The 26,064-nt window shown below is 40.5% G+C and overlaps 1 protein-coding gene across 1 annotated transcript; it reads left to right on the top strand.

The window, feature by feature from the left end:
* Positions 1 to 509: 509 nt before the first annotated feature.
* Positions 510 to 15,198, top strand: OSGIN2 (oxidative stress induced growth inhibitor family member 2; the record flags this gene model as incomplete). The annotated part of the gene is made up of 6 exons (XM_082309597.1): positions 510 to 553; positions 3,649 to 3,803; positions 8,588 to 8,724; positions 11,220 to 11,411; positions 12,043 to 12,134; positions 14,151 to 15,198. 6 exons carry the CDS (start codon positions 510 to 512, stop codon positions 15,196 to 15,198), a joined length of 1,668 nt encoding a protein of 555 aa, XP_082165723.1.
* Positions 15,199 to 26,064: the final 10,866 nt, after the last annotated feature.

Raw genomic sequence — 26,064 nt, 5'->3', positions numbered from 1 at the left:
GGGGGCGGCGCGGCCTGTGCGGGAGGCCCCGCGCCGGCGGGGCGGCGGGAGGCCCTCGCTTTTCTCGGGGGGGGCCGCGGCAGGCTCGGGCGGCCCCTCCTGCTGCCGCCCCCGGCCCGAGGAGGTGTCTCCCCGCCGCTGCTCCGCCTTCCCCGTTCATCCTTCCCCCGCGCCGGTGCCAGGCCGGGGCTCCCCTCCCCGCCTTCCCCGGGGGGGAGGCGGCGCATCCCGCATCCTCCCGAGGAGAGCGGGCGCGGGAGGAGGCAGCGGCGCCCTACCCCGCCCGCCCCTCCTTGCCCCGCCCGCCCCTCCCGGTGCTGGCGGCGGCTCCTCCTCCCGCGTGTGACCCGCTGCCGCATGTGAGCGGGGCGGAGGGACGGCACCGCGCGGGGCCCAGTGTGGCGGCGGCGGCGACAGGAGGAGGAGCGGGAGCCGGGGCCGCGGCGCGGCGTCCCCCCGCAGCCTCATCGCTGGGCCCCGCTGGCGCCCCGAGCCCGCCGGCGCCCCCCATGCCCGTGTGGTGCTGCCGATGCTCCTTGGCCGGTCACTTCAGGTGAGGCGGCGGGGGAGAGCGGCCGGTGGGTCAGGGCGGCTGCCCGCCGCCCCCTCCCCGGCGCGGGAGCCGGGCCGCCGGGGGAGTGGGGTGAGGGGGCCCGGCGGGGGGGGGGGGCCGGTGCCGGGGAAGACGGGGACACCGGCGGGCGGGGAGCGCAGCCGCGGCCGCCGCCCCGGTGCTGCGGCCTCCGCGGGGCCGCTGCGTGGCGCCGGGCGGCCGCCGCGCTCCCCGGCCCCGCGCGTCCCCTCGGCTGCGGCGCTGCCGGGATGCGGCGGCGGGCAGCGGCGCTGGGCGGGCGAAGCGCGGGGCCGGCGGTGAGGGGAGGGCGCGCCGTGACCTTGGGCAGCGCCGAGGCGCAGCCCGGGCTGGGAGGAGGTCGGCGCCCGCTGATGCTCGCTCTCGCTTCAGGGTTCGTAGCGCTGCGCCCTCGGGGATCCCGGCCCGGGCGGGCGTCGCTCTTCTCGGTTGCTTAAAAAAAACCCAGCAATCTGACGGTGTTAAATTTGCTTCCCGACGTGAGGACTTGAGACCAAATTTAAATTCCTTTTATATAACGAGTTTTCTGTTAACCGCCCACTACAGTCAGTTTACTTAATTTTTTGCTATAAGTACAGAGGGAATTCTAGGATCTTGCAAAACTGCTACCTGAAAAAGGCACCTCTTACTTTAATAACTTGCAGTAAATTAAGACAGTTATTATGAAAGAATTATTCTTTTTTTTTAAAGGGAGAAAAATATTTACATATATGCTGTGTTTTTTCTTTTAATGGGTTTTCACATCAAATAAAAGTAATTGACTAAAGCGCACTAAAAAGCAAAAAAACCCGTGAATAGTTGTAGAGTCTAAGTGTTTGACAGAATGTGATTCTCAAGGTTATTTGCTATGACCAGCATAAGGTAAACTAAGCACTAGCTTTGGAACTGACTCATCCTTTGGCCCACTTGCATCTCTGCAGGACTAGAGCCATACGTATCTTTACCAAATCCCCACTGGTGCAAAGCTGTCTACCGTGAGTTTTTATCAATATAAAAACTTCTGGTATTTGGTGGCTTTCAGTGTTGTTCAAAGGTTAGGAAGATGGTGGCATTAGCGGCCCCTAACTTAAGGTCTTCCTGAGTTCTGGGATGATGTTCTTGCGAAGGAATTGCATGTTCCTGACAACAGTCCTTCATCTGCTTCACGTGCACAGTAGCTGAGAAACTGCGCGTTGTATGTGGACGTTTCTATGCAAAACTAGATTCTGCGCTATACCAATTGGGTAGTTTGACATACACTATCTAAGATGCACAGAAGAAACATTTTTATTGTTAAAGATTCTTTTGTAGCCTACAGCACTGTGCATATATCCTGTAAAAGAGGTTTTGAAATGTTTCTTTTGGTTTTTATCTTCCATCTAGCACAGCAAGTACATTAAAACCACACTAGAATATGCATGCTGTCTTTAAGCCTGTCCTTTGCAAAGCATAGTGTAGTATTGCTTTAGTTAACTTCAAGCAAAGGCTGGAAAATAATATAGTCTACCTGTGCCTATCTAAAAGTGGAGGTGAAAAAAGCAGTATGCTAATTAGATATCCTCCCTCTGCCTTCTGCTCATCTGCATCTAACTCAGGCTGTTTGCATGTTATGCGTCTCCGAGATCAGGAGGAGCTAACGTGCAGCTGTAATCAAACAGTAAGCACGTAAGTCGCGAACTTTTTTTGTTGCAGTGCGGGAAATACAGCTATAAAGTACTTGCTTTCTGAAATAAATACAATCTTAGAATAGCTCCCTACCCTATTTAACAAGGAGATAACCATCAGAGAGCTATATTACACCGTGTGCCAGTGCTGTTATTACTCTATAGCTCTGTCTCTAGTCTTACTTCGGACTTCCCCATCAAGGAAAGGCTTTTGAAATACTTAGCAGAACCTTCAGTCTTGTGGGCGTTCAGGCGGCACATAACGTACGTGGCTTCTTGAAGGCCGTGGGAATAGCATCCATGTCTTACACTTTTGGTCCCACCTAGAAAATAATTCCTGAAATACTAGAATTGCTTTAAGATATGCAGATTCTTAGGAAATAAATAAGACTACTTTTATTTATTAAGTTAATTATTAAAACTGTGTTTGTAAAGAGAAAAATGTTTATTTTTAATTAAAAAGTTGTTAAGTCTTTATTTTGAAGACTTAATAAAATAACTGCCAATAACAGACTGTTTAATTTGCCTCTGCCTTTCCAGCTAAACAGATAGTGCGTGCTTCTTCAATGACCTGGAAGGGCTTCAGAAAGGGCTCCTAAATAGTTAAGCAGCAAACAACATAAAAGAAGTGGTCGTAGTCTAGAAGCACGTTTAGACGATGAAGAGTTATAAGAGGAACCTAAGTGGCTGTTGCAGAGAAAGAACTGAGAAATCTAGGAAAATGACTAGGGGTGAAAGCAGTCTGCTGCGCAGTAGCTGACGTGACTGCCTGGCAATTCCTTTTATAAAAAGTTTTCTTTTAACAGTGGTAAAACGGGCTGTGTCTAGGGCTTATGGGGATCACACTTTATTCCATCTTTACACCATTGCCAGCTTTAACCAGCCTTCCTTCTACTGGAACAGAAATTTGTTGAGGCAAAGTCCTCTGTGCTGCTCAGTAGGTAGGAAGGGATACGAACGGCTGCTGTTGTACCTTAGCTACTCCTTCAGCCTTTGGCTGGCCTTAATGTCGTTAATTGGCTACGCAGTGTGTATCTCCCTCTTTTGATAAGGATAATGAGGAATGAGTTCTGCTGAGTGTGGGATCAAAATAATGCTCGCTGGTTATACTTTGGCTTTGTATAAACTGAAATTAGAAATCTGCATCTCTGCAGAGCCATCTGTGCCTTTTTGTTAGCCTTCTGTAGACTTTCTAGGAGAAAGCGGACTTTTTAAAAATCTTCTGTTAGAAAAGCTGTGCTGAAGAGTAAAATTTTGTAGACTCGATGAAGCATATCTGTTTTGATCTTGGTTTTGCCAATTCCATAGCTCTTAAAGTAAAGCATCAAAAGCAACTTTATTTTTTAAGAGACTGTTCGGACAACAGTTCAGCTGTTTAATTTTAGTTTTCTCCTATCTGTCCTTTTTAATTAGAAGTTACAGCGGCCCTGAAACTGAAGGACAGCTTTTGAATTCCTTTGTGCAGTATTTTGGTGACAGCCTTGGGAGGAAGGTTAAAAGAATGCCTTTAATTGAAGAAACTGTTCTTCCTGGGGACTCCCTCCTTACTCTGCCTGTAGTAATAATAGGTGAGTTTTTTCACTTTTTTTAAGATTATCTGTCGCTGTCATTGCCTTTATAGACCTGCTGCATGACGTCATTTATCATTAAATAACTAATGCTTAGCATCCTTAGAGTGAAGATGTTTATTAGAGTAATGCAGTTGTTATGATTAATAACAGTGCCATAAAATTATGTTAAGGGCCTTGCTGTTGAAGTATATTTGAATTCAAATTGTGCTTTGACAAAATGAGATGCATTATTTGGCAGCAGACACGTGAGTCTTAATAACTGTTTTGATTCTAGTGTTGATCATGTAGGGTTTGACTAATGTCATACATTTACTTCAGGTTGCATGGCGGTTGTTGTTGGTGCACCGGTAGAAATTTGTGAGGTCAGATGGGACATTGAAAAGCATAATGTAACGTGTGCTGTACGTTGGTTAGATGCTAACCTCTCTCATTAATTGCCTTTTTCTTTGTTGCATTCATCACTGATGTCTGAATATTGTCCCGTCTTTTCCAAAATGTATCCAAGTCAATTCAACCAGTTTAAAACAATAAATTGTAGTTTTGCTTAAATAGTTGAAGGCTTGTATTTGTAAAATCTTGCTGAATGACAGGAGAGCAGAGGGAGCAGGCTCCTTAGGTACACAGCTTAATTGAGAATGCCAGGATGATTTGTATTGGGCCAAGGTTTTTCAGCAACAGCTGGTCACCAGCTCCTTACTGCCATGACTTGATGAGGGGATAAAGAAAAGATCTGGGGTAAAGGGGGTTTTCAGTAATCTACTCCAAAGCTGTTGGGACCACAGCAAACCACTAGCTTTAATTGTACCTGCAAACAAGCAGAGATTCCAGAGAATGGTGTTTCAGTGTAAGGTGCTCACAGTAAATCTACACAGCTTTGAAAGACTGGTGTTTGTACAGTGCCTTTTCTCAAAGCTCTCTTCATGATAGCTTAAAATAGTGCTCATGTAATACACTTACGTGGATGTGACAGACGTGAATCACTTGCTGAGTTCTGCATCATAGTTGAAGAGCAACAGTTTGCTGGCATTTTGTCAACCTTAGTATAGGTTTGCCATATGGTTAATGACTCAGTTTTCACTGTTTAGTTTTGCAAATATGCATTATGCAAATACCTGTGCTCAATACTTATTTTGTCTAGAACGCCTTTCTATGTGCTGACAACAAACACAGCTGCTTTGACTACTTCTTTTTGAAAAATAAATGTGTGTCCCAAATGCTTTTTCACAGATACATTTGAGACACTTCACAAGCTGATCTTCTCCATTGGCAGCCTGTTACCACTAATTCATTGGCTGTCTGAAGAGCCTTAAAAGGAATCTAAAATGATTTAATAATGTAGTAGAGGAATACAAATATAATTCTCATCCCCCCCATATATGCACACACGCACACTGCCTACTGGTTTAATCTTCTCTTTGTGATACCTGTATAGCTGGAGTTAAACATTCTTTTAGCTTCTTAGGGCCATCTTCTTCTCATTGCACTATTTTATTAATCAGAAAGAAAAAGATGGCACATGTGTAAGCAGTTAACTTAATGATGAAACAATCACTTCGTTGCCCTTTCTTTAATATCACCATCTGCTCTTTCCCCTGTATGATGCCCAGTTTAAGATTTGATTCTAAGCTTGTGCTGCATATTGTACTGCAGTTCTGCACAGAGTACTAAGCAACTGTGGTGGTATTCTTACACAGTTACACAGTAACTTCTGTGCTGTACCTGTCTTCTTCAATAAATTGGGAAGAAATGGGTACATTCCATTTGAATGAGTTGGGATTGAAGAATTTCATGCTAGAGCTCTAAGTCTAGAGGATGTTCTGTGCTAAACACTTTAATCTTCTGCACTAGTTTTGAATATTGCTGTATAAACACAATGTTTTAAATTCTCATTCAAAGGCTGTTGTGATGTTTGAAGTTAATTATTTGCTTTAAATTTAGACCAATAATGTAAAGATGATTGTACTGTAGTTTACTGTTGATCAAGAGAAGCTTCTGCCGCTATTCAATCAAAATATTAACTGCTGCTTAAATGAACAGGGCCATGGGATTTTGGGATATATTGATTGTATATCAGAAGTTTGTATAATAGTAATATCTCCCAGTTGCTATCAGAGCCATTATTGGAAGCATTGTGTGTAAATAAAGAGCAAACTCCTCAGGTATAAATTTTTCATTTCAAAAAGATCCCCCCCCAAGGATTTTTTTAGAAAATCATAGCAAGTCTAATTGCAGACCTTGCATCTGAAACTTAATCTTGTGTGTTCTTGAGAGCATATTCATGAGGGAATTTCCTTCCCTAGGACTCAGTCTGCTCAAAGAATAGGAACTGGGTTTGGATCAGCTCCTGGATGGTCCCAGGGAGGGGCTAGGGAGCTCGGTGGCAGTAATTCACCTTAACATAATCCCGTCCTCAGTAATTTCCTTGGCCCTTTCCAGCCTTTGTTTTGGCAACTTTTGTTATCCATTTGGTTCTTTTTAGTCTTACGCAGCAGAAATAATCTTTAGCACGGCATCCTTGGATATGGCACACATTTTTCTCTTTCCATCATGGAGTAGCTTCCTTTACACCCCAGTAGGAAAAATAAATCTAGCTATGTACTTGTAAAAAGAAACAATTTTTTTTTTTTTTTTTACTATGCACAAGATACAATTCTAAAAATAGTTAAGAATTTACTCAGTCATGGGAATACTTCTGAACTATAGGTATGATTAGAGTGTTTTCACAACTTCATGCAACTTTGTTATGGATGGTTTCAATGTATTGCTAAGGTTATCTCTCGCATCTGTCTCCCATGTGGCCAGTGGGTGACTGGAAGGGCTTGCACCCAGGTTAAGCTTTAAATTAATTCCTGGACTGAAGCGTACCCGGCTATGTCATGCTGGTGTGTTTGTGGGAGGGTAGAACAGTGTGAGAGTAAGGAAGAGCATTTTCACTGTCTGAAAGATTCCTTACGGTCTTTTTTGTAAATGGAAGTGGTTTGGGAAAGAGTATAGGTAGGATCACCAATACTTAAACTTTTTGTTACAGATTTTTGATTTAACTGTCTTGGGAGATCCCAGTGATGGAAATCCATGGCTTTCCCAGACAGTCTTTTTCCAGTGCTTTATGGTCCTAAAGGAACACAGGCACTCTAAAGCCTTTATTTTTGCCTCTATGTTCTGGTGCAAAACCCAGATTGTTTGGTAAAAGCCTTTAAGGGACTCATTGTGCAGTCTCACATACTTGTTCAGGTTCTAGGCCTTTAGAGAAAGCATGCTGATTGAAGATTTTTTTACAGCTTAGCAGTCTTAGCCTTTGAAGAGCTTATCTGTAGTGAGCCCAAATTATTTTCTTGTAGCCCATGACTGATCAGTCTACACACAGCATTGTAATAAAGTGTGGGATATAATGCTAGTGGGGAGCAGAGTGATGAGTGTAGCTTGATGGAAGAGAAAAAAGAGATCTGATGTATGAAGAGACTGGGAATGAACAGGGTCTCAGCAAACTGATGGGGGATTTAGAGACTGCAAAATCAGAAAAAGGAGAAGACAGAGGCATTGGAGAAGTGGGACTGGAAACAGGTGATGGAAACATTGTGTGCAAAGGTGATGGGGAACAGGAAACAATGGGTGAACTCCTGAGATCAAGAGCTGAAATGGTAGGAAGTACGAGCTAACAGCCTAACAATGAGTGCTATATAAAAACGTGAACAAATTCGTAACTTCATCTTTAGCCCAGAATTTGAATAGTGTATGGTAAATACCACGTGTGGCACTCTAGATGGAAAACAAAGACAAAATACTGAATAGTGCCTCATTAGGAGAACACTGTGCTCTTCATTCAGTTAATGAGGAAAAGGAACTATAGAAATCACAGTACATAGTCACATGTTTAAATTCTGTATCATGGCACGTACTTTTCTGACTTCAGCTTTGCCTAGCTTTTGGTATTGCAACATGAGCATTACTTCTGTATTTGTATGTTATAAATATGGTTCCCTACTTTGTTCAGTCCTAGTCAAACAAATAGAAATAAATACCTTATGTTAATGTATTGGTCCTATCCATTTCACACCTTTAATAACAATTTGAAAATACATTAGTCTATTAAAATTGCAATAATGCACATAAATGAATTATAAAATGTTACAAAAAATATATAGGATGTTTGAATTGATACTGTTGCTGAACGATGAATGTGGTCTTCCATGACTTTCTTGTACTTTACAACTTACCTACTGTATCTGTCTTCACTCAGCTTTTACATTGCTGTTGTGCTGTGTCTGTAGCTTCTCATCTGACTTGCACAGTCTTCAGCTTTCTGCTTGTCTCTTTTTCTTCCTCCTTATTTCATGCTCAGATCTGAAGAGCATATACTCTAGGTTGTCTTTCTGTTCTGTGTTTTACAGTGCCCAGCGTAAGTGGGAACACAAAGTTGTAAGATGGCAGTAATATTCAGATATCACTGTGATTGACAGGCAGACTAGATCTTATCCATTGGATCATTTTCACACAAGAATAGTGAATTTGACATAGTCCATTATGAAGTTCCTTCATATGCATTTTATTTCATGGTGTAAACAGTCATTCATTTCTTGTTACCTGAAAAACGTTTTGCTCAGTTTATTTGGAGGAAGTTCCTATGGCAGGTTTTATTTTAACTGTGAAGTTTGTAAGCTGCTTTGAATCAGGACAGTGTCACATTATACTACTTTAGGATGATTTTGTTGCTGCTTATTTAGTGACTTACAAACTTTAGGTTTTGACATTTTTACTAAAGCAGTAACTTCTTTCTTTAATAGGAAATGGACCTTCAGGAATTTGTCTTTCTTACCTGCTCTCTGGATACAGGCCATATTTATCTCCTGAAGCTATACACCCGAACCCCATTCTACATACAAAATTAGAAGAAGCTCGACATCTTTCCATTGTTGATCAAGTAAGCTTTGAATTACAGAATCATAGAATGGTTTGGGTTGGAAGGGACCTTAAAGATCATTTAGTTCCAACCCCCTGCCATGGGCAGGGACACCTTCCACTAGACCAGGTTGCTCAAAGCCCCATCCAACTTGGCCTTGGTTGCCATCTTGTCTCGCTTTTTTCCTCCTGCAAACTGGATTATGAAACAGCAGGCTTTCTTTAATGATCCTGTTTAAAATGCTTTTGCAACTTACATAAGTAGTGCCATAGACAAAAAAAGACTTAATATTCTCACTCCACAAAGAATCAGACCGCAGTAAAGCTCAGTAACTGTGTGGCCTTGAACAACTAGCTTTATTTTTTGGCCTCTGTTTTTCATACCTGTGAAATAAAGAGCAGTATATATCTTCTTTAGTGGCTTGTAACAAATTATATATAGGGCACTTCAGATGAAAAGCAATGCATTTTAAGAACTGCTTATAAAAAAAAATTGAGATTGCATTGTGAAGAGCCAGCCCACTTACTTAATCGTATTTCTAATGCATTAATAAGTTATTTTGTTATTCTGTTAATTTCAATAAAATCAACTCATGACCATTAGATCCAATCCTGGGGCATGTGGTTTTTGTGGTTCTTGAGGGCTTTTTTTTTTTGTGATGTTTTTTGGTTTTACAGTCTGCCCTTTGTCATGTTCTTACTACTTGCTAAAAGTGTCTAAAGCACCACTTGGTCAGAGAGTAGCTGATGCAAGAATTCCAGCTTTCACGTCCTAGGATGTTTGGACACTATCATAAAAGTAAACATGCCGCTAACATACTTCAAGTACATATACTTAAAGTTAGAATCTTCCTAAATAGCACAAGTCTCATTAAGACTTCATTTTTTAGTAATATTAGGGATGTATATCCTCTATAAACACAACCCATTTTTCTTTTCTGAACAGTATTCATCCTTCAGTGTTTGTGTTGCACTCACGATTGGTTTTGTGCTGAATTTTTTATCCACATATATATCCACTTTTTCTGTCTCATTTGATAAGTTAAATCTTCTCCGTTGTTTTTCTCCCCACTTGTCCATTTGTTTGTCACATTATCATTGTTTTCTACTCACTTCAGTATGCTCCTGATGGATTACTCACAATACCATCGCTAACTGTATTGCCTGTGTGACTAATTTATTTGAAATACAAACATGCATATGTGTTTGTAGTGGGCAAGTAGGGGTTGTTTGACTTTGGGGGGGGGGTGTGTGTGTTTGTTTGTTTTAGTGCTGTGCTGTTTGCATGTAATGTTGACCTCAAGTCTCAAGGTTTGTTTTTTTTGGCAGGAGCGTAAGTTGCCTAAGCTTTTGGCTACAGATGTTTCATGTACTTTATCTTCCCCTGACCCCCTGAGATTTTCCCAATTTAGGAAGCTAAACTGTCCTGTCTTTGTCAGCAAAAATTGGCCTTGTGGCCATTTCTTTCTTTGGATCTCTATTCTGTCTTCAGATATTTGCCATTGCATCACGAAGTTTTTAGAACGCACTGGTTAATAGGTGCTGAAATGTGAACATTTTAAAAAGTTCTAGAAATTAGAAATTCTTAGAAATTCTCAACATTAACTGCTTTGTAAAATAAGCCTAGTTTTAATTCATTTTTAAAAATAATACTTATAATACCTCCATTATTTCAAAATATAATAAAGTTAGTGTTAGAACTACCTAAGAGCTGTCAAAGGAGCTTTTTCTACTCAATCTTTAAAACTTAATGTTTTTAGATTCCCATTTTGCTTTATCAAAATGTGGCTCCTAGAAATACTAGCAATTCTTCGTTAAAAGAGGTGATCTCATTACCATGTACCAGTACTTAAAGCAGAGCTACAAAGAAGATGGAGACTCCCTTTTTGCAAGGAGGCACATGGTGAGGGCAAGGGGTAACGGGTACAAGTTAATCCCAGGGAGATTCCTATTGGACACGAGAGGTAAATTTTTCACAATGAGAACAGTCAATCATTGGAATAATCTCCCCAGGGAAGTGGTTGACTCTGCTACACTGAACACGTTTAAGACTCAGCTGGACATGGTGCTGGGCCATCTCGTCTAGATTGTGCTAGAAAGGTTGGACCAGATGATCCCTGAGGTCCCTTCCAACCTGGTGTTCTATGATTCTATGAAAAGCTGTCCGCTATCTCTAAATATAAATGTTACTAAGTTGCCCCGATCTCTGAACATTTGTCCCTCTATTTCTTTTTCTACAATGAATTTCAAATACTGACCTGCCCTGGTATTATTGTGTTATTAACTTGTAATTTTTAAAGGAGTAAAATGTATTATTCAGAGTTATAGAAGAACTTAATCATGGCAGTTATTTCTGAAAAGTGTTGTGATTGAATCTCTACATTAAATACTTCTCTCTACTTAAAATGCAACTTGAACTAATTGTCTTTTCTTTTGAAATTCAACTTCTGTGTATCAGAACAGCATGATGAACAGTAAAAGTTGCATGAACAGATAAAACTTTCTTTCATACTTCAGGATCTGGAGTACCTGTCTGAAGGCCTCGAAGGACGCTCTTCAAACCCAGTTGCAGTGCTTTTTGATACACTGCTTCATCCTGATGCTGACTTCGGGTATGACTACCCACCAGTTTTGCACTGGAAGCTAGAACAACATAATTATATCCCCCATATAGTGCTTGGTAAAGGACCACCTGGTGGGGCTTGGCATGTGAGTAAAAACTTCATATTGCTTCCAGGGTAACTTGATAATTTTGTGGTTTGGGGGGTTTCTTGCTATCTAAGGCTGTTTTAGATAGTAATGGCAATTGCAGTTTCAACTGGTCAATTACCAAAGCCCAAATATGTTAGAGAGATGCGAAAGGAAGGAAAAAGTTGTCCTTAATTTGGGGATCTGTGACCATGACCACTATCTTATATGGGTTTTTTATTAGTTTTGATTTAATGAATTATAGTGAAGAGTATTTTCTATTACTTTTTTCTCCTGTCTTTGCATTGTTTCCAGGTGCTGTTTGTACAAAATCTTAAATCTTAATGTTCATATCCTGTTGGTTTCAGACTTTTTTTTTCTTGTTTTGTATTTTAAATAACTTCCTTTTAGTTTCCCTTTCACTTGTTCTCTCTTCACCTTCTGCTTTATTAGATCATGTAGTTGCTCCTTAAAATAGTGTCTAACTGTAACACGAAAAGTAGTTCATCAGCACTTCATGTAATGTCCTGGTATTATGCTATGGTATTTTATTGCTCTAAATGAGTACAATGAGAAGAACTTCACTGTGTTCTACATAAATGTATCCATTTGAAATGTATCTGGTCATGCATCTTGTTTTTTTTCTCCATAGTCCATGGAAGGCTCCATGCTAACAATCAGTTTTGGAGACTGGATGGAATTGCCTGGCCTCACCTTTAAGGAGTGGGCAGCTAGCAAACGCAGGTAAAGATATTGCACAATGTATTTGGGAAATGCAGTTGCTGTAAGAATCCAGATAACATTAGTTTAAGAACTGGAAAACATTCAGACTTCATTGTTCACAGGAGGGCTTCTTGTTTTGTTTATTAAATTGCCTGATGGCACTGGAAATGATTCTGCTCGGTGTACTGTGATGGAAAAAAATGGACAATGTAATTGCTTTGAGTGTATCGAAAGCGCACACATTAGCAGTGGTGTGTTTTAGCAGCATTTCACAAAGAAGCACTGTTACTGTAAGCAGTTTTGATCAGAGTTGAGGGAAGATTGAGGGAGGAATTTAAAATCTACTGAAGTATTGGAAGTTCCTCTTTCAACATCGATGCAGCTTAAGTTGCTGTGCACACTAGCTTTCTTGTAATTCAGGAAGTTGTATATTTTAGTATTTGCTTTTACAGGCAAAGCTGCAGCATCTGAAATGTTGCTATCTATGAATTTTTATTTTAAGAGCATAATTCAGTATTTCCCTATGTTATTTTCTAGTAGTAAATTTCTTGGAAAAATTTTAGAGAAGAAAAATCACTGTCTTGTACAAGCTCATTTTTTTTACTTCATTATACAATTAGTTCACAAAGGTCTGTGTCAGCAGATGAACATGGGAATGCTCTACATAAGCTTTTTCTAAAATTTTAATTTCCCTGACTTTGTTCTAGAAAAATTAAAGGAAGTTGTTCTTCTACCATGTATGGCAAAAGAAGAAGTAGAATTATTGAGCATATGTCTTTAAGGGCAGACTGTTACTCATTTCAGGACAAGACTTCTAGTGAAGAAACAGTACCTTTGTTCTTTAATCGCTTTCTTAGATAACCACAGTAATCTTGCCTCCTTATTAACTGAAATCCCATAAGCTGCTTATTATCTGAAGCTAATTTGTTTATATTATAGTTTCCAACAATACTAGAAACAGAAATGCTAATCTGTTACACTACAATTAAACAAACATATTTAAAAGTATTGATGATAATGGAAACTTGTAGTCATGTAAAATAGTTTCCTAGGTTTCCTTGTAACCGGTGTCACACCGTCTCATTATCCTTTCCAATAAGTATCTCATCAGGATTTTCAGACTAGTAACCTGAACATTTAAAATTACATATGCTATTATCATCTTGTTAATCTATGAGAATGAGTAGCCTGATTTCTTGTAAATACGCTTTTAAGCATAATTCAGTGGCAATCCTGATGTTTGCTACTGTTTCTTTTGCCTTCTTCCTAGAGTTTACTTCTAAAAAAGCAGCAAAATTCATGCACCTGCTCAAAATAATTGCATTTTCAGCTTATTTTTTTATTAAAGAGAATGCAATAAACATGAGAAAAGCATAGATGTAATATCAGGATTGCAGTGCAGAAATGTTTTTTATCGGACACTCGGACATCATTTACATAGTTGCATTAAGGTTCTGTGTCATACTTGCTTTGTTTGTTCCTGTGATATGGAACTACTTAATTTGATACTTACTGAACTTACCTGTAGCCAAGGGAGAGATCTTTTGCAAAGTATAACGAAGAATACTTGACTGAAGTAATATATCGAACCTAGAGTTTCAAAACAAGCACTTAACAATTACTGTGATATTTAATTACTTATATCCTAAGCAAGTGTATTCTCACTGAGTACTACTTTAGCCAGTATGGTATTGTTGACAGTCGTGATGCTAAACTGGCTTTGTAAAACACTTCCATACAGACCTACTGTGATGCTGCACAGTTTTGTCATGCTTAATTTGTTAATCACCGTAGCACTTTACATTGTAAAGATTTACAACTATTAAAAAAAAAAAAAAAGTTACCTTGTCTTGTGTATCAGGAATCAAGAGAACAAATAAAACAAATTGACTGCATTTAAGGATATTGAACCCAGTGTCAGTTACACCGAGCAGATTCAATCCTCTTAAATTTGACTGTCGTGTGGTATGTCATATATGATACTCAGATTACCGGTAAGGTCTAAATATTAACTGGAACTGTTCAATTTTGTTTCAGAAATACAAAGAGTGATCGAGTAATGCCAGAGGAAATAGCTTGTTATTATAAACACTATGTTAAAGTCATGGGCCTCCAAAAGAATTTCAGAGACAACGTTTACATAACATCAGTATCCAGGCTTTACCGAGGAAAGGATGATGAAGACAGAAGTCAACTGAATGAAAATATTTCAACACAGCATTTGGAAATGGAAGACGGACAGAAATCACTGATTAAGAGAAACTGGGAAGTCAGAGGTTATCAGCGAGCAACAGATGGTTCTCATGTGCCCTTCTGCCTCTTTGCTGAGAATGTGGCTCTTGCCACAGGAACCTTTGATTCTCCTGGACGACTACAAGTTGAAGGAGAAGACTTTCCTTTTGTGCTTCATTCCATGTCTGACTTCGGAGCTGCTATCAGCAAAGGAAAGTTGCGTGGGAAGGCAGACCCTGTGTTAATTGTGGGTGCTGGACTTACAGCAGCTGATGCAGTACTGTGTGCCTACAACAACAACATCCCAGTAATCCATGTGTTTCGTAGAAGAGTTACCGATACAAGTCTAATTTTCAAACAGTTACCTAAAAAGCTTTACCCTGAATACCATAAGGTCTATCATATGATGTGTACTCAGTCACATACTGTGGACTCTAATCTACATTCTGCTTACACTAGTTTCCCTGAACACAATGTACTTTCCTTCAAGCCTGAAATGAAATGTGTTCTTCAGAGTGCCTCCGGACTGAAGAAAATTTTGAAGTTTTCTGTAGCCTTAGTTCTGATAGGTTCTCACCCAAACCTTTTCTTTCTAAAGGACCAAGGACATAGCATAGGTCATCACTCTAATCAGCCCATCACATGCAAGGGGAATCCTATAGAGATTGATCCATATACTTATGAATGCACTAAAGAAGCTAACCTCTTTGCTTTAGGTCCTCTGGTGGGAGACAACTTTGTACGGTTTTTAAAAGGAGGTGCATTGGGCATTGCACGATGCTTGGCAATAAGACAAAAGAAGAAACAAGAATTGATTGAAAGTGGGGATGGAGGAGGTGATGGGGTACCATAAATGAGGCGTTAGAAACTTACACATACAGGATTACAGCTGTAGTCTAACAGAACGCTCACTGACAGCGAAAGTTGATAGCAGTCACATTTCTGTTGTATACAAGTAACCTGCGCTTGTATTGCTTGGTAAAGGATGCTGATACTACAATACTTCACCTTTTCAAAATACAAAAAATTGATCTGCTATTACAACTGATCTCTACTCAGCTGGATTTACTTCCAGATAGACAGAAAATGAGACTAACTTACATTGACCTGCCTGTCATCTCTTGCTCGGCTAAAAGAGCAGACTTCCTTTGGGAAAATCAATGCCTACCAGAGGGGCTTTACATTTTAGTGTCAAATGTGACAAAATATTTTTACCATGAAATCAAAGTTCTAAAAGCAGAAAGCTTGCTTAGTACAAAGTGATTCTTGGTCCCAAAGCAAATTTGGAGCCTTCTGCTTAAAACGAGGATTTTATTTAATTGCCATAGTAATACAGGAATACTTGGAACGACCACTTAGTAAAATGGTTTTTACTATAAGAAGGGTTTCTGTAAGCAAGAAGTATTCCTCAGCAGTTATAAATTATCCTATTTGATAATTGCAATAAAAGAATAAGCATTCCCATTTAATCTTTAATACATGATTTGACACAATCCATTAATGTTTTTTCACACTATGCCTAGAGTTGGGTGAGTGCAGAAAGACTAACATGAGATGTTCCCCTACAGTGATATGTACATTCTGAGAATACTCATTAACATAAACAATAAAGTACTGATATAAGTGCTCTTATTACAGTGTCAATATAATGAATATCTAGTGTACTACTGAAAAATTAAGTACATGAGAAAAAACTTAAGGTTTTTTTGCTTCCTAGCTCAGGAAGACTGAATGGGATTACTTGACTGATGAAGGTGGGTCATAGATATTCTCATCTCCCATTTGACCAAGTATTGGTTATTTCTTTTTTTTTCTAGAGTAGCACATAACACTAAAACTGTTTTAGCCTGCGGTTTTTGAAACTTGAAAAAGGCTTGTATCTCACAGCCAGCTAAAAAATAAACAAACCAAACCCAAAACAAACATGCTGTAGTTCCTGTAAATCTTAAAGCTTGTTATGAAAGACAAAGACTTAACTTGTACCTACCTCTGAATTGAAGTTTCACTTTTCTACTCCATAACATAAGACCTAGATTTCATTTGCTGGGTTTTAGAGTAGTTGTTAGTTTACCTAAGCACAGTCATGGGTTATTCACCATAGTGAGGTAAGCAACAGCTCAGTAGAAAACTTAAGTTATCTTCCAGAACTCTCCATAGACCGAGTGCTTGGTTTTAACTGATTTATTACCAAACATTTTAATTCAGGTCCAGTGTGATGGAATAGATGTTATTTAATTTAGTTTTTTGTTTGGGGCTTTTTTGTGTTTAAGAACATGTTAGTTTAAGATACTGTATTTGCATGATTAAAATCTCCGTATTAGAACTCAAACAGATTTTTAGAAGGAAATTTGGCTTAGACTTTGTGAAACTGCTAGTGCTTGCTGGTTTCCCAGCTGTCTAACTTTCATAAGTTGTAGATACCTATATGCAATAAATGCCTGTTTTCTGTGCCTACTGAATTATGGGGTTCTGTGGCTACTGCAGGCCTTGATGCATCTGAGTAAGTTACTCAGACTTCGGACATAGAAGTTGAAAAGGTAAAGTATGCAAGGATTAAAATGACAGTATTTTCAATGAAAGTCCAAAGTAATTTATGAAATGATTCTACTACTACTACTAAATTTTAGTTTAGAGCCAACTTAATTGCATAAAAATAAACACAAATGAGGCAAAGTTTATATTAATTTCTGCCTTGCCTACATGGTTGGGTTTAACCAGGCATTGTCAATACTAGTCAAGATACCTTTTTATACTTATATTGAGCTGGTTTTAGTTATGCTAAATTCTAGGCTTATTTTCTTCATAATTGAATTGAGATTCTATAATTTGCCTTCTTTGGCAAAAACTGTGTATGATGTATAGATCTATCCTAAATGTGTGATACCTAATAATTTTAACTGAGAATCAGTGTTACAAATGCTAAATACTTGATTGTAGAACTTTACTGCAGTTAATATATTGCGAATACATCTGTGCTGTGATTACATTCCTTCAGTTTTGTGTCAATATAAATGTCCAAATACAACGTATCATGGCATGTTGCTGCATTTTCATTTGTCACATGAAACGTTTAAAATGCCAACAAAAGAAAGGAAGCACCTTACTTACTTAAACAGTTATTTTGCAAAAAGGGGAGAAAAGCTTCAAACAGCCAAATCTCTCGCCTCAGCTGCTGCAGCTGCGTACAGGCTGTGTGTGTTGTAGTGACAAACTGGTAGCAGATTTTTGTCCTGTTATTACACAGGTATCTTTCACTGCCATATTGCAGCACCTTGAGGTTTAACTGCTTTTTTCTTTTATCAGTCTTGCCAGTATTTTTGAGATAAAAAATCGCATGTGAGACCCCTTAGTTGGGCAGAGTATTTTTCTCACTGGTCATGTTTATGAAGCCAGTATGAAAATACTTTTTTCGACCGAAGCTTTACTAAAAAATCATCCTGTTTCTTCTAGGAATTGCTAGTTTTAAAATTGTAGCTGGACTTTCTCACTTTTGGGTTTCTGATTTTGAGAGAAATTTCTGTTTCTCTCCTTTCTGGTATTTTGAAAGAATAAGATGTAAAAATTCAAGCTTTGCCTTAGGATAGTTTTACCTAAAGCATTATATCATACTTACTGCATTTATTGTGGATTAGATGTTGGCACTGAATAGTTGTCTTTTGGGGGAAATAATACTTTGTTTCTCAGATTTAAAACAAAAAAATAATTTGAATTTCCTGTATGTTATAATAGTTCCCAGAAGGGAGACTGCTTCTTTTAGCTCTTCTTTCAGTGAGAAAGATAAGTTTTTAAACATTATGGATTTAAAAAGAATGCTTACTCCTTAAGCTTTATTACTAAAATACAGGCAGGAAGAATATAATTTTCAGCTAAAGGAATTTAATTTGGATTTATAGACTTTGTAAAGGTATGTTAACCTGTACCGTGTATTTTCTAATAGGCTAGTGGGGAAAATGGCTCTTACATTTGGGTTTGGTTCTTAATGCTGAATGTGTCTCCTAGTTAAATTATTGCTAGGATTATTTTAAGTAGAATCCAGCTGTTGAACTGGGACTAAGATTTGTCATAGTAGATTTCCCTAACAATCTGCCTTGTATGATGTGATTATTTAACAATAGGTGGTTGTTAACGAAGGTGCCTGACAGGGTGGTGGGAAACAGCACCACCTTTCTTTTGGTTTCCAGTAGATGATGGACTTCTGCTTAAAACATTTTCCACAAAAGAGTAAGGCTAAGTTTTACCCTGGTGAGTAAACGCAGGAATCCTTTCTGTAGGTAATCCAGAGAGTGGTGACAGTAACGTTGGCTGCTTCTGCCTCAGGAAAATGCATTGCCTTGGGCTAGCAACCCGGGCTTGCCAGTGAATGCCTGGAAAGAGTACAGGTCCCAGAAACAGCGCCTATACACTGGGTAAGGGACAGCAAAGTGCATCCCACAGCCATAGGTCCCTAGTCCTCAGCACTTAAAGAATTGTTGGGGTATACTGTATTTTCCTTCTGGCCTGGTAAGTGTAGGCACCTTCTTTTTATTTGTAATGATTAATTTCATAGTGATGGTTGCATAATGAAAAATACTAATTTTGTAGAGGGAAGCAGCTGTAGCTTCTTTCTCTCACAGCTCAAGACCTGTGAAAAGAAGGCTAGAGCCAGAAATCCAGAGTACTTACTCCAAGCTGCAGGAAATTAAATGAATACCCAAACTTTGAGGCAGGCCTCACCTGCATACCCAGCTGAAAGGAAGAAAAGGCCATTTTTAGGCCAGCTGCTCTTGAGAGAGAAAGAAAGGGGGTAAAATTTGCAAACTTCGAGTGAGTCCTCACTGATAACAAGCGATGACCAGTGAGGAACGATGGGAGGAAAGCAGCAAACAATTTGAGCAGTGTGAACTGCAGACCCGTAGGTGCTGACGCGAATCCATGCAGCGTTGACAGGCTGGTGGTCTCCCATCCTCTTGTGTCAAGATCTGCATGCCGTAACTTCAGAGCTCTGTGCTGGAGCTGTTGGTCTAACATGTTGCCACGTATTTTTAATTGGCTATTGACTGAAGTTACACTGAAGTGCAACACAGACGTATGAGCTAGAAGCAATTCTATTGCTCCAGAAGCTGTAGGACTGGATCAGTAAGGTGGTGTGCCAAGAGACGAGACTTGGTTGCGCTGGTACCATATTTTCTACTTCTGAGAAAGCAAGCAGGTATTTTCATGTAATAGCAGAATCTGTGCTGTAACAGTGGTAGCTCCCAAACATTTCTGAACAGCAAGAGGTAGCACACGTATGCCTTAAAGGCAGCGGATTATTCGATTTTTATTATCATCTGTATAGTAATGATTTCATTTTGAAGAAGTTATGGAACAAAAAATGCTAAAAGGTTTATGCTGTTACATTTTAATTTAGATAATATTTTAGCACCTTACAATAACAATGTTCTGTCATGATTTTGGATTATTTTTTGAGGTGAGAGCAAGATGGGAGCACAGTACCTCAACTGGTATGAGAGGAGAGCTTTTTGGACATTTACTTCCCCCTTTTCCCCTTGCCCAACCTGAAAGAAAAGTCATGCTGTGTTTGAAATAACCATAATACCTGATTCTGTTTAGCAGAATTAATGGAAATGGAAACATTCTTTGACAGAGAGGGGAAGGCTTTGGTACATTAGGGGTACAAATTTGAAGCTAAGATATTGAATTATAAACGGCTCTTTTTTTCTAAAAAACACTGTATTTTGGGGAATGTGGTACACTTCAGGTGTTTGCGTTTAGTTGCTTTTTGAAGCTTGAGTTACACAAGGAAGTGTGACGTCAAGTATGAATTTGGGGTAAGGAACACAGATTATGGGGAAAAAAGTGATAGCTGAGCACTGTTGTAAGGATGGTTTTGTCTCTGCAGACACTATGCAACATTTCAGCTTAAACAGACGCTGAAGTTGAGTTCACATTACACCTGTCTGCATGCCAGCTGATTTTCTAACAATGATAATTTTGTACTTATAGGGCATATTAAGCCAACTTTTATAACCTAATGGTCATCAGTAGTCATCAAAAACAGGGAAAAAATATACTTCATATTCTTAGCTCTCCTATCCTTTTGAAAGGACTTGTTCTGGAGACTAAGTTAACCTCATTTGCACTTTCCTCCTCCATCTCTTTATTCTGAGAACACTGGCAATGTGCAAGTATCAGCCTACATTGCCTACAGTGGATGCTTCAATAAACTAAAATTCCGCTTCGTATTCCTGGACACCCTCTGTAGACTTACATACCAGCATAAAGAAAATTAACAACTAGGTTTGTTATGTATTCACAAAATATTATGGAATCCTGGCATTTCTAGGTTCTTTTTTAACTAGGTATATAAATAAAAAAATAGTTGTCCACAAATCTAAAGCTAGAGACAAGACGATGAGAGATTTGATACAGTTCCAGGGGATACTCCGCAGAGAGGGAAATGGTTCATTTTTCATTAGTTTGGATTCTCAGCCCAGCTTCTATGCAAACAGGGAGCTACTGCTGTTCAAGAACTGATCCTGCTGCGTTATATCTACCTGGCAAAATTCAGAAAGTCAATACTCTGATCTTGCCCATTTCTCTGTTAGGTCTGGTATGCTAGTTGTGGAATTCCAGTTCTAAATGAGATAAAGGCTTATATTCATCTACCTATATTTTTGTTCACACACACGATACAGCCAGACTTGGAGATAATATGTAAATGTCATTTCGTGTGCCATGCCTCAGTATTTCTGCTTTTGCTGGAGTATGCTTGGGTCATACCCTTTTTTTTTTTTTTTTTTTTCATTTTAGATGAGCAATGTAAACATGTACAGAACATCTGCTGTCAGCTGAAATACATTCTCCTTCTGAGCTGCAAGCAACTTGTGAGCAAAACCTCAGCTTTGATTAGATGATAAACCTACCTGAGGCTTGCATGCTAAGCTCGTTCTGTCTTCATGTGTGAAAACTGATGACAGATGGAAGGCTAAAGGAGTAATATTAAAACAGTTTCACCTAGAGGCCAATTACTTTGGTTTGGAGAAGTGGGGAACTCTGAAGTCAGACTCAAAATTCGGAGAGGAAGAGGCATTCGGAGAGCTGTAGTGCTCAGAAAGAGGGAAAAGGCATTGGTTTGCGTGGATCTGGTACTGTAGCCAATGCTTGAGAGAGATTCTGGTAGCCAAAGCTGGGGCAGAGTGCTAAAGCAAATGGCAGGGAAAGCTGTTAGTTAGGGGGATCTGATTTTTGTCTAGCATTTTTATATCTCACTGGAGTGTGGTGATGGTGGTTATCAAAATATTGCAAGAGGAAGAAAGACAATTCAGGTTTTGCCACCTTTGGCTTAAATTCTAAGGAGAAACCAGAACACAATCGGAAGGAGCAAATTTGTGAATCAAACACCAGATGTGGCCATGGATAGATTCAAGAAATGGACCAGAGCAAGAGAAGGGGCAGGTGCATGGGAGGGGGGGAAGAGGATAAGAATCAGGACTGAGAAAACACCTGTACAAAACAAACTGGTAATAGGAGTGGGTTAGAGGTAGGTCTATAGCAGAGACTTCAGCTGGTGTATCAGTTACAAACTGATGTTTGATGGTAAACACGTGCAATAGAGCCTCTCAGCCACATCAGGAATGGGCATAAGGAAGGGGGCTTCGCACTCTCGAGGAAGGTGGTGGGGAGGTCGGTGGAGGGACGAAACCAAAGCTGACTGCAAACACGCTTTCAGAACATAGGAACTGGTGCAATGACACAGGAGAGGCCAGCCCTGCTGCACCAGCCCTCCCTTGCTGGGAGAAAATGGGGAGCGAGGGTAGGAGAAAAAGGGGCAGATGGTCACAGATGTGAATGGACAGAAATAGAAAGCAAACTTCAACAGTGAGAATATCACGATAGTCTTGCCAAAAAAGGCAGTGGCTTTCCCAACTGATGGAGGAGAGATGGGAAGTCAGCTGAAACTGGTGTGAGTTAAACTGAAAATTAAGCATGTTGTTCCTGCAAGGATACAGCACCAATCTTCTATTTTAGTGGTGCATGAAGTAATCCAATCTGCTTTAAACTGTTCAGTGAAGCTGCTGAATGCAAGACTGTATTTTAAAAGCCTTGCTAATAAAAAGTATATTTAGTTTATGTACTGAGTGCATCTCGTTCCTGTGAGCTGTGTGAACAAAGATAATGCATGCTATAAAAAAAGCAATCCTAACAAACCCTCAAACTTTGTTACACAGGAAAATGCAAGAAACAAGATCTGAAGATAAGTTTCTGCTTAGATTTATTTTTGTGAAGAGCAGCATTTTGTCAAAAAGGTGGGTATGCTTGCAGATTGTGGTTTGAGGCAGATGAGAGAAACCTTAGATGTCATGTCTGAGTTACTGAACTTTTTTTTAACCTTCTAAAGAAAGTCACCACCACACAAATTCTCTCAGGAAACTGGTGAACTGGATGTTGAAACTGCAGGGCACAAGACCCACAGAATGAAAATGGAGCATGCAGCAATAGTTCTGAACTGCTGAATGCAAAGTTAATATCCCTTGCTTGTGCTCACAGCTTTTGCTCTACCTGTAAGACTGTCTTTATCTCAACTTGGAAGTTTTTCTGCTTTTACCCTTCTGATTCTCTTCCCCCCCCCCTGTTGTGGGGGAAGCAAGTGAGCAGCTGCATGGGGCTTAGCTGCCTACTGGGTTTAGGGTAATAAGGAATAAAAAATAATTCTTAAACACCTTCCTCCTGCCCCTCCCTCCTTCTTGGGCTTAACAACTCCTGATTTCTGTGCTTCCTCCCCCCCAAGTGGCTCAGGGCAACGGGGAATGGGGGTTGCAATCAGTTCATCACACATTGCCTCTGCCACTCCCTCCTCAGGGGAGGACTCCTCACACCCTTCCCCTGCTCCAGCGTGGGGTCCCTCCCACAGGAGACAGTCCTCCACCAACTTCTCAAATATGGGTCCTTCTGGCAGGTTGCAATTCTTCAAGAACTGCTCCAGTGTGGGTCCCTTCCATGGGATGCAGTCCTTCAGGAACAGACTGCTCCAGCGTGGGTCCCCCACGGGGTCACAAGTCCTGCCAGCAAACCTGCTCCAGCCTGGGCTCCTCTCTCCAGGGGTCCACAGGTCCTGCCAGGAGCCTGCTCCAGTGCAGGCTTCCCATGAGGTCACAGCCTCCTTTGGGCATCCACCTGCTCTGGTGTGGGGTCCTCCAGGGGCTGCAGGTGGATATCTGCTCCACCATTAACCTCCATGGGCTGCAGGGGGACAGCCTGCCTCACCATGGTCTTCACCACAGACTGCAGGGGAATCTCTGCTCCAGCACCTGGAGCACCTCCTCCCTCTCCTTCTTCACTGACCATGGTGTCTGCAGGGTTGTTCCTCTCACATATTCTCACTCCTCTCTTCCAACTGCTGGTGGTGTTGTGCACTCCCCTCCACCCCCCGCTTCTTAAATCTCTTATCCCAGAGGTGCTACCACAATCACTGATGGGCTCAGCCTTGACCAGCGGCGGGTCTGTCTTGGAGCCGGCTGGCACTGGCTCTGTCAGACACAGGGGAAGCTTCTTGCAGCTTCTCACAGAAGCCACCCTGCTACAAAAACCTTGCCATGCAAACCCAATGCATCATGTAATCATGTCCTTTATCCTCTACCTCAGAAACTTCAGTAACAGAAGGCCCAAACCAGTAAGCCAACAAGCACCTTTCCTCTAATGTCTGGAGCTGAAAATCATGACAAAATTATGCTAAAATGAAAGAAAAGTTTCAGTATTATGAATAGATTTGTTCCATGAATTTGGAATTACAATTCAAGCCATGGGTAAGTGTTAGAGGTTTAGATGTCTAAGCTTCTTTTTTAATGCAATCATAACTTTGTGTTTAATAGCAAAAGGCTCAGGTTCACTAATAGACAGGCTTCTCATCACCCAGATAGCAGATGCAACCGAATTAGAAACCGAACTATCGCCTATCAGGCATCCTCAAGTTGGACCCAAAACAGGAACACACACTGGGTATACCTGTAGTCAAGTGCTGATCCTAACTTTTTTTCTCAGCACTACTGTGGAAATCCCTACACTGCCCTCCTCTCGTGAGAGCACACAAGTGCCTGTGAAAGACTGCAAAGAAATCTGAAGATGATGTTCGAAGTGTTGATACAGAGAAGACATCTCAAACAAGACCTATATAGAAATCTCCAAGTGGTTGTGGGTGCTCCCCCAGTCACATGGTGGGTGAGTCTATCAGTCCTAGGACACTTAAAAAAAAAAAAAAAAAAAATGTATCAAAGCTGCTCAATTCAACTGTCTGGATAATTGGATTTGAAGAGTCCCAAGTCATATAATGTGAATAGAATAGTGGTCTCAGATGTGCCACCAGAGTTGCTTGAATCCTAGCAGACTGCAGGCTGAGCAGCAAAGGACTTAGCCTTTACTTTCTTGTAAAGGCTCCCTGTATATTAATATCTTTTGAGAATTTCTAAAGTGAAATGACAAGTTCTGTTTTTTGCAACTGTAAACACAACCTTTCTCTAGGATCTCGTCCATTGATATTCTGCTATCCAAGCTATTTGCCTGAATTTAGTAACAACAATCAAAAAGGCCACCCTCAACAGTGTACAAAAGAGGTGCCCTGCGGGACCAGTGGGTCTTCAACAGGAAAGCCTGGAGATTCTCATTGTGACCATAGAAAAATTCACCTCAGGGTGCAACAAAGAGCAGTCAGTACATCTGCTCCAAGAAATATTTCAACTGCTGAAGAACATTCATAGAAATCATCATAGAATGTCCCAAGTTGGAAGGGACCCACAAGGATCATCAAGTCCAACTCCTGAGTCTTTTTAAAGGTGTTTGGTGGACAAGACTCAATGTGCCCTGACGCAAGTTACAATACTGCAAGACTCTCATGCTAATTGCTGAACTCGGAGGTACTGGTCTTGCACTTTGGGCATCACTCTGGCCAGTCCTGACCAAGTGAGGAAAGACTGGTTTTTGAAGACCAAATATTTTCTGAGACCATACAACCATGTTGACTTCAGCACGTGTGCTATCTTGATATACACAGAACTCGGGACGCTGTTCTTCAAATCTGATACACAAGAGTGGCTTGAAACAGCTCAGCTCATCTTGCTTGCATGTTCTGAGCTCTCGCCAGAGGAAGTAGCTTTCCTTACTAAGTACTTAAATTCAATTACATCAACCAAATTACTTCCTCACATAAGGAAGGAGATCCTACCATCCTGCCTCTTGAAACAGGATGCAATGGAGCTACTGTCCATCTTCATCTGTGTGTGATGGCTTCATATAGCTGAGCAGAAAAGCTGGAAGGCTTTCCTCACTGTACTTCCAGGGAAATCCTTCAAATTCCAGATTCTCAGATGAGCTCTCCTAACCCAAAAATGAGTAGCTGTTTCGCAGCTGTCACTGTCAATACAGATGATGGAATTATTTTGAAGGGCAGATTTTTTACACGGTGATTGAAAAAAGTAAAGGCACAGATAACAGACATTATTTCCAATAGCAAGGGGATCCATTTGGCTTCTCTGCCACTCCCTGATCTGGAGCTTTCAAGTTTTTCTTTTTTTTTATTTTCCAGGGAAACTCCCCCCACACCCCAACCAGTTTTTATTTTTAGGTCTTATTTTTGGAGCGTTCTCCAACCCCCTCTCTTGACTCCTGGAAACTATCAAATTCAGCCTTCCCCTCTAACTTGAGTCTCATTAAAAATTAAAACAAATTACAGAATATACTTGCCTCT

The sequence above is a fragment of the Platalea leucorodia genome (assembly GCF_965183815.1).
Source record: "Platalea leucorodia genome assembly, chromosome: 1".
In the NCBI taxonomy this organism is placed as follows: Eukaryota; Metazoa; Chordata; class Aves; order Pelecaniformes; family Threskiornithidae; genus Platalea; species Platalea leucorodia.
Note: the sequence above shows the minus strand (reverse complement) of the source record. Positions and strands in the feature narration are given on the sequence as shown.